This window comes from Sipha flava, unplaced genomic scaffold (assembly GCF_003268045.1).
Source record: "Sipha flava isolate LNK unplaced genomic scaffold, YSA_version1 346_pilon_pilon, whole genome shotgun sequence".
Classification (NCBI taxonomy): domain Eukaryota; kingdom Metazoa; phylum Arthropoda; class Insecta; order Hemiptera; family Aphididae; genus Sipha; species Sipha flava.
The window spans coordinates 432-11,155 of NW_020273040.1; the positions used below are offsets into that span (position 1 = coordinate 432).

The 10,724-nt window shown below is 25.3% G+C and overlaps 3 protein-coding genes across 3 annotated transcripts; 2 read left to right on the forward strand and 1 right to left on the reverse strand.

Moving 5' to 3' along the window:
* Positions 1–443: 443 nt before the first annotated feature.
* LOC112687347 lies at positions 444–2,003 on the forward strand. Its single transcript, XM_025559989.1, has 2 exons — positions 444–829; positions 902–2,003. Exons 1-2 carry the CDS (start codon positions 601–603, stop codon positions 1,774–1,776), a joined length of 1,104 nt encoding a protein of 367 aa, XP_025415774.1. The 5' UTR covers positions 444–600; the 3' UTR covers positions 1,777–2,003.
* A 1,626-nt stretch (positions 2,004–3,629) lies between these two features.
* Positions 3,630–7,639, reverse strand: LOC112687348 (cytosolic non-specific dipeptidase). Its single transcript, XM_025559991.1, has 10 exons — positions 7,268–7,639; positions 7,062–7,200; positions 6,306–6,480; positions 5,930–6,202; positions 5,631–5,860; positions 5,361–5,556; positions 5,077–5,298; positions 4,699–4,851; positions 4,478–4,579; positions 3,630–3,839 (listed from the first exon to the last, which is right to left on the reverse strand). Exons 2-10 carry the CDS (start codon positions 7,118–7,120, stop codon positions 3,780–3,782), a joined length of 1,470 nt encoding a protein of 489 aa, XP_025415776.1. The 5' UTR covers positions 7,121–7,200; positions 7,268–7,639; the 3' UTR covers positions 3,630–3,779.
* A 1,453-nt stretch (positions 7,640–9,092) lies between these two features.
* On the forward strand, positions 9,093–9,722 carry LOC112687349 (26S proteasome regulatory subunit 4-like). Its single transcript, XM_025559992.1, has 3 exons — positions 9,093–9,238; positions 9,358–9,508; positions 9,563–9,722. Exons 1-3 carry the CDS (start codon positions 9,236–9,238, stop codon positions 9,700–9,702), a joined length of 294 nt encoding a protein of 97 aa, XP_025415777.1. The 5' UTR covers positions 9,093–9,235; the 3' UTR covers positions 9,703–9,722.
* The last annotated feature ends 1,002 nt before the right edge of the window (positions 9,723–10,724 follow it).

Consider the following 10,724-nt stretch of genomic DNA (forward strand, 5'->3'; position numbering starts at 1 on the left):
CTATGGTAATATTTTAAAATGAATACAAATGTAATGGATTACCGAAAAACGTTTGCAAGTGGGTGAACAGACGCCATTGAAATCCTCAAAGTTGGAGCAACAAACGTAGTTCAAAACTCTACAATAGTTTAAAAAACGATAATAAATGTAAAGAAAGTTGAGTAAAAGTGCACCAAAAATATAATAATTAATATTTTAACTAGGTTACAGCGTAGAAGTATAACATCGGTTAACAATAACGATAATATATTATTATGTATTATAACAAACAACCAAATCAATTTAAGTGTTGGATTATATTATGTAACGTATCATTAAAAAATTAAAAGATAATTTTTATATGAACCGTAGAATAACAGAAGTAACCTAAAGAGCATCTAAACCATAAATAAGTAAACACAGGAATGGTGATACCACAGAATAGATTAATATTATCACAGAATAAATGTATAGATTTAATCTATTCTGTGGTACAACTGTCCCATATAGTTATTGCGGTTTATGACAGTTATATAAATTATACTGTCAGTACTCAAACATTTTCATACATTTTTTCAGTAAACCTATTTGCATCTAATTATTTTACATGTAATATAAAAAATGGAATTCAACTGTGATATTTGTAAGGGTAAATTTTCCACAAAGTTTACACTTACAAGGCACATGAAAAATAAACATGATATAAAGAATGAACTAAAAAAAAAATCGTCTAAATGCATTTCTTGTCCAAATCAAACATTTTCTAAAAAGGTATTATTAATTGATCATTTAAATGTTCATCATGGAGCGTGTATTGAAAAAGAAATTTATAATTTTTCAAATGTATCTGGTACGTATGATGATTTATTTAAAAAATATTTTTATTTATCATTTTCATAGTAAATAATTTATTACATTATAGAATTTAACAACTGGTTAAAAGAATATGAACTGAAATATAAATGTGAATATGTTCTTCTAACGGGGAAAAAAAAATGTAAAGATGGTCATAGAAGTTACTATGAGTGTGGTCGAACAGGTGTACATAAAGAAGTCGACAGTTCTAAAAGATTAAAAAAATCCCAAGGAAGTAAAAAACTTAATATTAGCTGTACAAGTCATATCATATTATTTGAATATTTCAATAAAAGTAGTTGTGATATAATTTTTTATAAACATCACTATGGCCACCAAGAAAATCAACTACGCATTAATTTGCCAAGTACAAGAAAGCATGAAATAGTCAAATTATCGCAAGGGATGACAATGGATAGAATATTGGATGATTTCAGAAGCAATATAGGGAATGATTTAAAAAGGGAAGACCTAGGTACACGAGTCGATTTGCATAATATTAAACAAAAGTACAATGTCATGCAGAATAGTAAATTACACAAAAGTGATACCACAATACATAACAATAAAAAAGCCCTAAATATGCAAGAACAATTTAAAGAAAAAGCTATTAGCCTTGCCAACAAAATAAACAATTTAAAAAATAATGGACATCTTAAAGTAGCATTAAAAAAACTAAATTCTATTGAAGCATTCATTGATGCTACATTAAATAATGATGAATTGCCAAACAATTTCAATAAAAAACTTAATGAACCACCAAATAAAACATTAAATTACAAGAAATGTTCTTCTCTACAAAAAAATATGAAACAAGAAAAAGTCAATGTATTAGTGAAACCATCTCAAGTTGAAACTGAACATTTCGACAATGTACTATTACAAAAAAAATATTATATTTTATATTGTAACGAAAATGAGCACTCCTATTTTAAGAAGTAGAAATTTATTTTTTAGACCAGGCATGTCAAACTCAAAGTTTTAAGTGGGTCAAATATATTGAATAGCTTACTATGTGGGCAGCACATAAAAATTTAACGAAAAAAAAATTTTTTTTTATATTATTATATATGTATACATATAAAACCATCAATAAAACTTAGTCGATTACAGTTTATCAGAATATAAGACATAATAATGTATATCAAATATAACAATTTCTGAGAGTCTAAGGTAGTATGATATTAATATTTTATAATTTTTTTACTATAAAAATAAAAATAAAATCCCAATATTTTGTATATAGGAGATTTTGACATAAATTGTGTAATTCAATATAGAAATTTATATGTACTTGGAATTCATAATTTGTTTAGAACATAAAATTATGCATTTTGCATTCAAATATAAATTATTACTAGGTTTGTATTGAAATATTTATTTACTTAAGCAATATACATTTTGAATTTTTAAATTATTACTAGTAAATTATAAGCACCTACCCACAATGTAGTTATAATAATGATCTATTCAGAAAGGGTATCTGAATATTTCTTACTAAGTATTTATTTTTATTTTACCATTTATTTCCATGCATAATAAATATGATTATACATGTATATGATTTATTTAGTTTTAAAATTTCTTGTGTTCCTCAAGTTTATAATTGTCAGTTTTGTATGTTGTGTGTTTTTAATAATGATAGTTATACCTGTAGAATTTACAATAATTACAGATTAAATGTTTTGTATCCCTCGAAAATCAGATTATTAATATTTATTCATAAAAACATGACATTCTCAGAATTAGCAATGGTTTTCTATCATCAAGAATAATAGGAATACTTTTTCAAAAATATAGTTTTTGAGCTTTATTATCTCATACATTATTAAATTATATATCAATAAATGTAATAATTGTTTTATATTTATAGTCATATAAGTAATTTTAAGGGTTTGTGTATATTTAATTAAATTCCTGTTGACACTTGTGGCCCAATTTACTTTTGTTTTTTTTCAAATTTTAAGTTTAGTTAATGTCAAAATTACTTATACTCTTACTAATGAATACTTTTGAATTCTATTCTGAACTAAATTTAAATGTTTTCTGGCATTAATGATCATGGACAATGGTGCAACCAAACTATTATTTTTGGAAGTTATACATTTGAAAAAAGAGTTTATTTTGAAAGGTGTTCAGCGGGGGAAATGGGAAAAAAAATTAAGCTAATTACATATTTCAGTGCAATTATAATCCCCAACCTCCCATGCCTAGAGGTGCCACTGATCATATAACTTTTATTGTATTTTTATTTCACACCCCAAGACTATGATATTTTTTATGATCATCAAAAATTAAAATCTCAATGCATTCATATTTTTTAGTAACATCTGTTAACCTTCAGATAAATTTTCGTTCTATTCAAATTGTATTAAATAAAATTAGTATATCAAGTTTAGTAAATGTAAAATAAAATTATTAGTCCTTTAAAAGATTTGTACTTAAAATATCTGATTTGAATGTGATCACTATTAAAATAAAAATTTATCTCAAACAACTTATCTACTAAATACCATAGATATTATATTTTTTATAAAATGCATTTAATCAACTGCAAATTGTGATAAAAAATAAAAGATTAAAGCCTAATTGTGTTCTTTAAAGTTTAAATCATGTGTTTAAAAACATTTAGTAGTAGTTAAAATTTAGAAGTAAAAATAAATTAATAATTAAAAAAATTAACACAATTTCTTCATAAAATATTATAAATCAGTAATGTATTTTATTTCAATCTGCATTTAATAACATTTATAACTCAAAATTATTGGATAAGTAAAAGTATTATTTTATACAAATTAATATCACATGTGAAATTTATTCAGTACATACAAACATCTTGAAAATCAATACAATGTAAAAATAAACTTTGTTTTAATTAAAATAATGATATAAATTGACAAATAATAAATGATTGTTAATAATAATATAATTGCTAATTAAATTATTTATGGGCTAGAAATTTTAATTTTGGATACTTCATAAAGGTAAGCAGCCATAAGTTTAGTCTGAAAAAAAACATTGGTTATTTATTTATTTATTTTTTTTGTTTAAGTTCATATAAATACTTAATAAAAGGTTAAAATAAAATAAGCAGAAAAAAGATTATGTATTTCATACTAGTGTAAAAATTTAAAATATAAATAAAAAATAAAATATTTTAACTTTTTAATAATTGATATAGTATAATATATAATTTAATGTATGTTCTATAATATTGATCACTTAATATATATGTTTTTTAGGAATTTATGTAAATTTAAAATGTTATCATTATCATATATTTGACAACAATAATGATTGAAAAATATATTTAGTTATCATTTGAATAAATTACATTTCAGAGTTAACTTTTTTCAAAACTCAAAGTTAACTTTAAAATGCAATATAACAAAATAATAAATAATTCATTTAATAGTACTATTTTTAAATGAGATTTTATGATGGATAAAGCGTTGTAACAAACTGTCATAGTGTTTTAATTTAGCATTGTTAGACAATATTCGATACTGATAACTATGACTTTTAAACACAACTACATAAACAAATATAAATAAATAATATACAATTATATAAATGTAATTGTTAGGTAAGTTATTACATTAAATTATTAATTTAAAACATTAATATATGATATTTAACGTACTCCTTCAATGTAGTTTCGCACTTCAATTTTTTCATTTTGTGAGTGAGCTCCATCATCTCCAGAACCCATAGGCAATAGTAGAACATTTTTTCCAGTCACTTCCTTTACAAAATAATTAAAAAAACATTTATTTGTTATTACAATGAATAACTTCTTGTACTATAAATTCAGATGGTAAATATATATTTAAAAATATATAGAATAGTTTATAAATAACATACTTGTAAAGTCAAGGTAACAGGAATTGATCCACCACCTCTGGTATAATCTGGTTCAATATTATACACACTTTCTGTAGCTTTATGAGCTGCCAAATAATGAGGATTAAATGGATCTGTCATCCAAGGATTGCCACCATCTCCTTCCGTAATAATCTACACAGTTAAAATATTTAAAAAAAAAAAAAAAAAAAAAGAATAAAATGCTAAAATAAACTAAATCTTGAATATGAATTAATAAGTGATATAGAAAGTGAATTAATTAATAAGAAACACATTATTTTATCTTATAAAATATAATACATATATTAAGTGTAGATATAGTTTAAAAATGTATTTAAACTAAGTTTTTATAGTTGATAAATTATTTTGAATAATTACTTCTAACTTATTAGGACTTTGACGCTTCTCCCAAATACTCTTAATATAATCTTTTACTAATTTGGAAATTTTTAGTGGGTCTTGATTTGGTACCAATCGAATGGAAAACTTTCCTATTACCTTGCGAGGTATTACAGTCTTAAATCCAGGACCTGAGAATGCCCCTTCAATTCCATGGATCGATAAACTAGGATATCTCCAATTGTTCATCAATAATTGTTGCTAAAATAGAGCTTATTAAATATATTTATGTTATGGCTATAAAAAAAATTAAAAAATCAAACTTTTGTTTCTTGCAGTGGTTGAGACGCAGATATTTCATTAATGTATGCATCTACATCAAATTGTATTTTATCATACAATTCTTTTTCTTTATCACTTAATGGCTCTATATCTTCATTAATTCCAGGAATTAAAATGTTACCTTTCAAATCAACCAATTGATTAAGAATAAAGATTAAATCAGACATGGCTTCGTAACTAAAAAAAAATTATCATTGATATATATTATAAAAATTTTTTTTTTTAGTATATTAAATAATTTATATACTAACACAGTACCACCATACATGCCACTATGTAAATCTTTACTCGAACCTTCAATTTCTATACCAAAACAACACATACCACGGAGTCCATAGGTTAAACAAGGTTTTTCTGTCCCTAACCAATAACTATCAGATATACAAACATAGTCTACATCATTGAAAAATGTTTCTTTTTTCTTAATAAGTAATTGATCTAAACCTATGCTACCAGATTCTTCCATTCCTTCAAAAACAAACTAAAAACCAGAACAGAGATATTCAAATTATATATGATTTATATATATATAAATAATTGTATTTTTAACCTTTAAATTAACAGGCAGGTCTGTTCCGGTTTTTTGATAAGCTTCAATAGCATGCAACCATCCAAGAACGGGACCTTTATCATCTGTAGAACCTCTTCCATATAATTTACTATTTCTTTCAGTCAAGATAAAAGGTTCACTATCCCAACCGTCGGAAATATCTGCTGGTTGGACATCTAGATGACCATACAAACAAATTGTGTTCTTTTTAGGATTGTTCCCTAATGATCCAAGTAGAACTGGAGGAAGGGGTACAGTTTTACCACTTAATACCTAAAAAATTAATAGTTAATTAAAAATTAACCATACATATTATTTTTATGCATTATAAAGTAACTTTTAAAGCAAAATTAAATGAATAGAATAGGTACTTTACCTGTGAACCTATATCACAAAGTTCAGTAGTTGCTCCAAGTTCTATTAATTTTACTTGAGCCCATTGCATCATTTTAACAACGTCATTTCTTAAATCTGGATCAGCTGACACAGATTTAATTGAAACTGCTTGTGATAATGTTTCTATAAATTTTTTTTCATGTTCATCTACATAACTTTAAAGAAATTATATAATTTAGATTAAATATGATGATACAGTTATGGTTCATAAATGGGTAAATACATGATTTAGAACAATTAGAAATCAAAATATCTACTATAATACACTTAAATTTAAACATATTAACAGTGACAGACTAGGGGAGGGCAAGTAAATATGCTTTTCCCAGACGTAGTTGGTATTAGGGTGTTCTTAAATTTATGAAAAATTAAAGTCATGATCATATGCTGTACTTAAACTTACACCTATATAAGAGCAATGCATTTTTATTAACCTTAGGCGTCAAATTTCCTAGATCCGGCACTGTGTAGTATTTATAACTATTAGATGTATGTTATAATATTATACTGAACATAAAAATAAATATTTAATTAAATAGGTTAGGTTGATTTTAAAACTGAAATAAAATTTTTGGATATTAAAAATAATAATAAACACCTATTGCGTCTTAGACATGGAACAGTAACAAAATTAGGTATACTTTAATAAGGCATTCATGTTAAATCCATAAATTGACTCTTAGCCATAGCAAGATTATCTTTAAGAAAAAAATAAAAATAAAACAAAAAGACTTACCTGAATATTTTTACCAGTGGAGCTGGAAGAACTCTTTGATCTTTTGTCGCTTTCGACATTTCAATAAAATTGTCGTTTTCGGAAAATATGATATGTTCAACAGTCGTGAAACGAACACTGTGCGTTCACTAACGTATAGCTGTGCAACAAAACAAGATAAAGTTGAAGTCAATGATATCGGAAAAACAATAAATAATTGGGTAGACCTGATTGTTGATTCGTTAACGCTCAACTGCTAGTAATTACTGTCGTAATGCGGTCGCAACGTAGTAACGTACAGTTATTGTGGTAAAAATGTTTAATGTGGTACTTCAAGTCTTGCAGTAGTGCACTACTGTAGTCCTATACAAAACGTATACGATGCACCGTTTTGAGTGTGCCATGTTTGGAATTTATCGAATATGTGATAATTATGTAATAACAATTACTTTTTATAACGTATCTACGTCCGTTTGTTGTATTGCATAACGCAATTACAATTGTATTTTAATAAAATTATTATTATTATCAATGGTAAAAAAAGAGGGGAGCTTATAACGTCCGCTGAGCGTATGTTGAGAAAATGTTTCATATTTCTCAATGTTCGATTTTAATTTTTAATACATATACGAAAATGTTATCAATATATCTAGGCTTCTTAAGAATTTTCTATTTTAAAGCATCTGATAATTATAGGTATTTTTTTAAAAAATCTCATGAAATAATTGTAATAGATTTGTGTAGATTTTGAGCACAATTGATTTTAAATCGAAAAAGTGATTCCTAAAGAAGTCATTTTAATATAGAAATTTATGAATTCAACAATTTTTTTGAAATTCAGTAAATATATTTAATTTACTACTGTTTTTAGTATTTTTTATTGTTATACGGACAAGAATGTGTTTCCTTGTAAGAGATATATTGATATCTGCGTGCGCGTGCAAGATATGCACTTGACGGCGGTTGTCTGTCACGGCGTTACAGCGATTCTCGTAAACAATTAGCTGGTAAGGATTATTGAATATGGGTCACGATGCAGATAACTCAGCATCAGGAACACTATCATTAAATATTTCAAATTATCAACGCAAATCTTAGCAACAAATAAAAACATTGTGCAAAATACAACATTTATCTGCCCCTTGGCTGTGGTCTCCTTATATGAATTCACAACTATCTGGAAACACGGATAACACAGTTATACGTAATCTTTTTTCTGAGATAATATCTCAACAATACTCGCAACAGTACACCTAAATACACTGATACATCTAAAAAAATACAATAGAATGGGTTTACACAGTGGAAACTTATGCTATTTTTGAAGTACTAAAAATCGGTAGTGTTTAAATAAATAATATAGATACTTTTTTATTATTTAGGTAAACACGTGCACTGCACTTTTCGGTTCGTTCGATTATGTATATACACGAGCAATCATAAATGTCAACTATTTTGATCGATAAAAAAATTAAAATTAAAATATGTTTGAATTTCATCAATTATAAAATTTGATTGTCAGTCAGTATCAGTCATACATATACACAGTTAGTCATGAGTGTCAGTCACGTTGATTGTCATTTAAAACTGACCGGGGACGTTATGGCTTAGAGGATATCATCAGATCTTTTAAGATCGTGATATAATCATAGAGTAACTTCTATTAAATTTATCTTATTTGTGTATTTATCACGTATCTCTTAATTCGTGGAATTTATCAAGTATAAATATTTAATTCTTATCATTCAACAGTATAATTTCTATAACCACAGAGGTTGATATACTCAGGTTAGTATACCATGGTTTTCGAACATACTATATCCATAGACTTATAAATTACATATAATAAATTAATAAAATAATTAATTGTAATTAGTTTATAAGGCTATGACTCTATCACGGGTATATGAATTAAGTCTTCATATTTATTATAACTATTTTAAGATTTTGTCAATATTAATGTTCTCTTTGATATTTTTGAATTGTTCTCAACGCTGTATGTTCTTGATGAATTTGGCAACTTAGCAAATGATAATCAAATTTTGAGAGTCATTATATTGTTGTATTCGTCTTGACTGTGAGTTGTATTTGTTGTACATGTTCGTTTTGTATACTTATTAACTCATATATTTATTTTGTTTTTAGTTTTATATGTGTTTGAATATTAAGAATTGAATATTGTTTAAGTATTAACAATGGTAAGTTGATTAATAATTGTTATAATCACAAATTAAAAAAATTATTATAAACTGAATAGTCAGTTTGGTTTATAGTTTGATTGTTGTTCATATTGTGTATTTATTCAAATAAATTTTAGGGTCAAAGTCATTCAGGTGGAGGAGGAGCTGGTGGTGAAAAAAAAGATGACAAGGACAAGAAGAAGAAGTACGAACCACCAATACCTACCAGAGTAGGCAAGAAAAGGAGGCGTGCAAAGGGTCCAGATACAGCTACAAAACTTCCATTAAGTGAGTATTTTTAATCTCTATTACAACTTTGTATTAATTTAATTTCTTCTGCAGTTACTCCACACACGAGATGTCGTTTGAAGTTATTAAAATTAGAGCGTGTCAAGGATTATTTATTGATGGAAGAAGAATTCATTCAGAACCAAGAAAGACTCAAGCCCCAAGAAGAAAGGAATGAAGTAATCATAAATTGAAATAATATAATTTAAATTTTGACTTATTTGGCAGACAAATATCATGTTTATTATGATATTTAACTAGGTAGTGTAAAAAATCATTTTTATCGAAGCAGTATAATAAATAAATTAGTGGAAAAATGAAATGCAAATTGCACATATTAATTAATTTAATTAAGTAAAATTTATTTTAATTTTATAGAGCATTTATTCAGATTTTATTATAATTTTGAATTTCATAAATTACATAAATATATATATAGTACATGATATAGAGCAAAAGTAGTCCAAATTTTTTGGCTGCGATCTAATACAAATGTACTGCATTTTTAAGGATCCTCTTTCATAAAAAAGTTATTTTTTATTATTAAGTATCCATCATTTTTGTGTAATCTAAAAATAAATTCTAAAACGATTGACTTTGAAATTGTTTATGATTTGACTCTTTGGCTGTCCCTGATATAGAGCGTAATATAAAATAATAATCTGAAAATTATTTGAAAATATCAGCAAATTCTAAGATATTAATAATTGATAAGTAGAGAACGGATCTTTAGGTTTTTACATATTTTTATTGGCTTTATGCAGATTTACAAGGATAAAAAATGTGGACGATTTATCCATCATAGAGTTTGTAAGAAAACATTTATTTAGCATATTTTAGCATATTTTGGACATAAGAAAATATTTGGCCTATTTTTCATATTCTTGAATACATTCAATTATTGATCATAAAAAATATATTTTATTAATTTCTCGAGTTGTGATTTTTCTAGGAAAAAAAATTTAATTGTTATATTTATATTCCTATGTCCATACATGTGATAACTGTTATCCATTTTTTTCATTTAAATAATTTATCTATTACCAAGGAATGGTACATACAAGTTGTTCATGTTTTTATTTAACTATTTTGTTTTTTATATATAATTTTATTATATTTATACTCCTATGTATGAACTGTTTTAAATTTTTATATTTAAATAATTTACCTATTACCAAAGAAATGCCCCATAACAGTAATTTAAAGTTTTAATTTA

Bases quoted from the DNA above. Each gene is read 5' to 3' on its own strand.
- LOC112687349 (XM_025559992.1), top strand. The intron at 9,509-9,562 runs GTGAGTATTTTT...TTTCTTCTGCAG, and splicing joins AGCTACAAAACTTCCATTAA to TTACTCCACACACGAGATGT.
- LOC112687347 (XM_025559989.1), top strand. From the start codon at position 601: ATGGAATTCAACTGTGATATTTGTAAGGGTAAATTTTCCACAAAGTTT. The intron at 830-901 runs GTACGTATGATG...ATTACATTATAG, and splicing joins TAATTTTTCAAATGTATCTG to AATTTAACAACTGGTTAAAA.
- LOC112687348 (XM_025559991.1), bottom strand. From the start codon at position 7,120: ATGTCGAAAGCGACAAAAGATCAAAGAGTTCTTCCAGCTCCACTGGTA. The intron at 5,557-5,630 runs GTTAGTATATAA...ATTTTTTTTTAG, and splicing joins GGCATGTATGGTGGTACTGT to TTACGAAGCCATGTCTGATT. The intron at 5,299-5,360 runs GTTTGATTTTTT...GCTCTATTTTAG, and splicing joins AACCACTGCAAGAAACAAAA to CAACAATTATTGATGAACAA.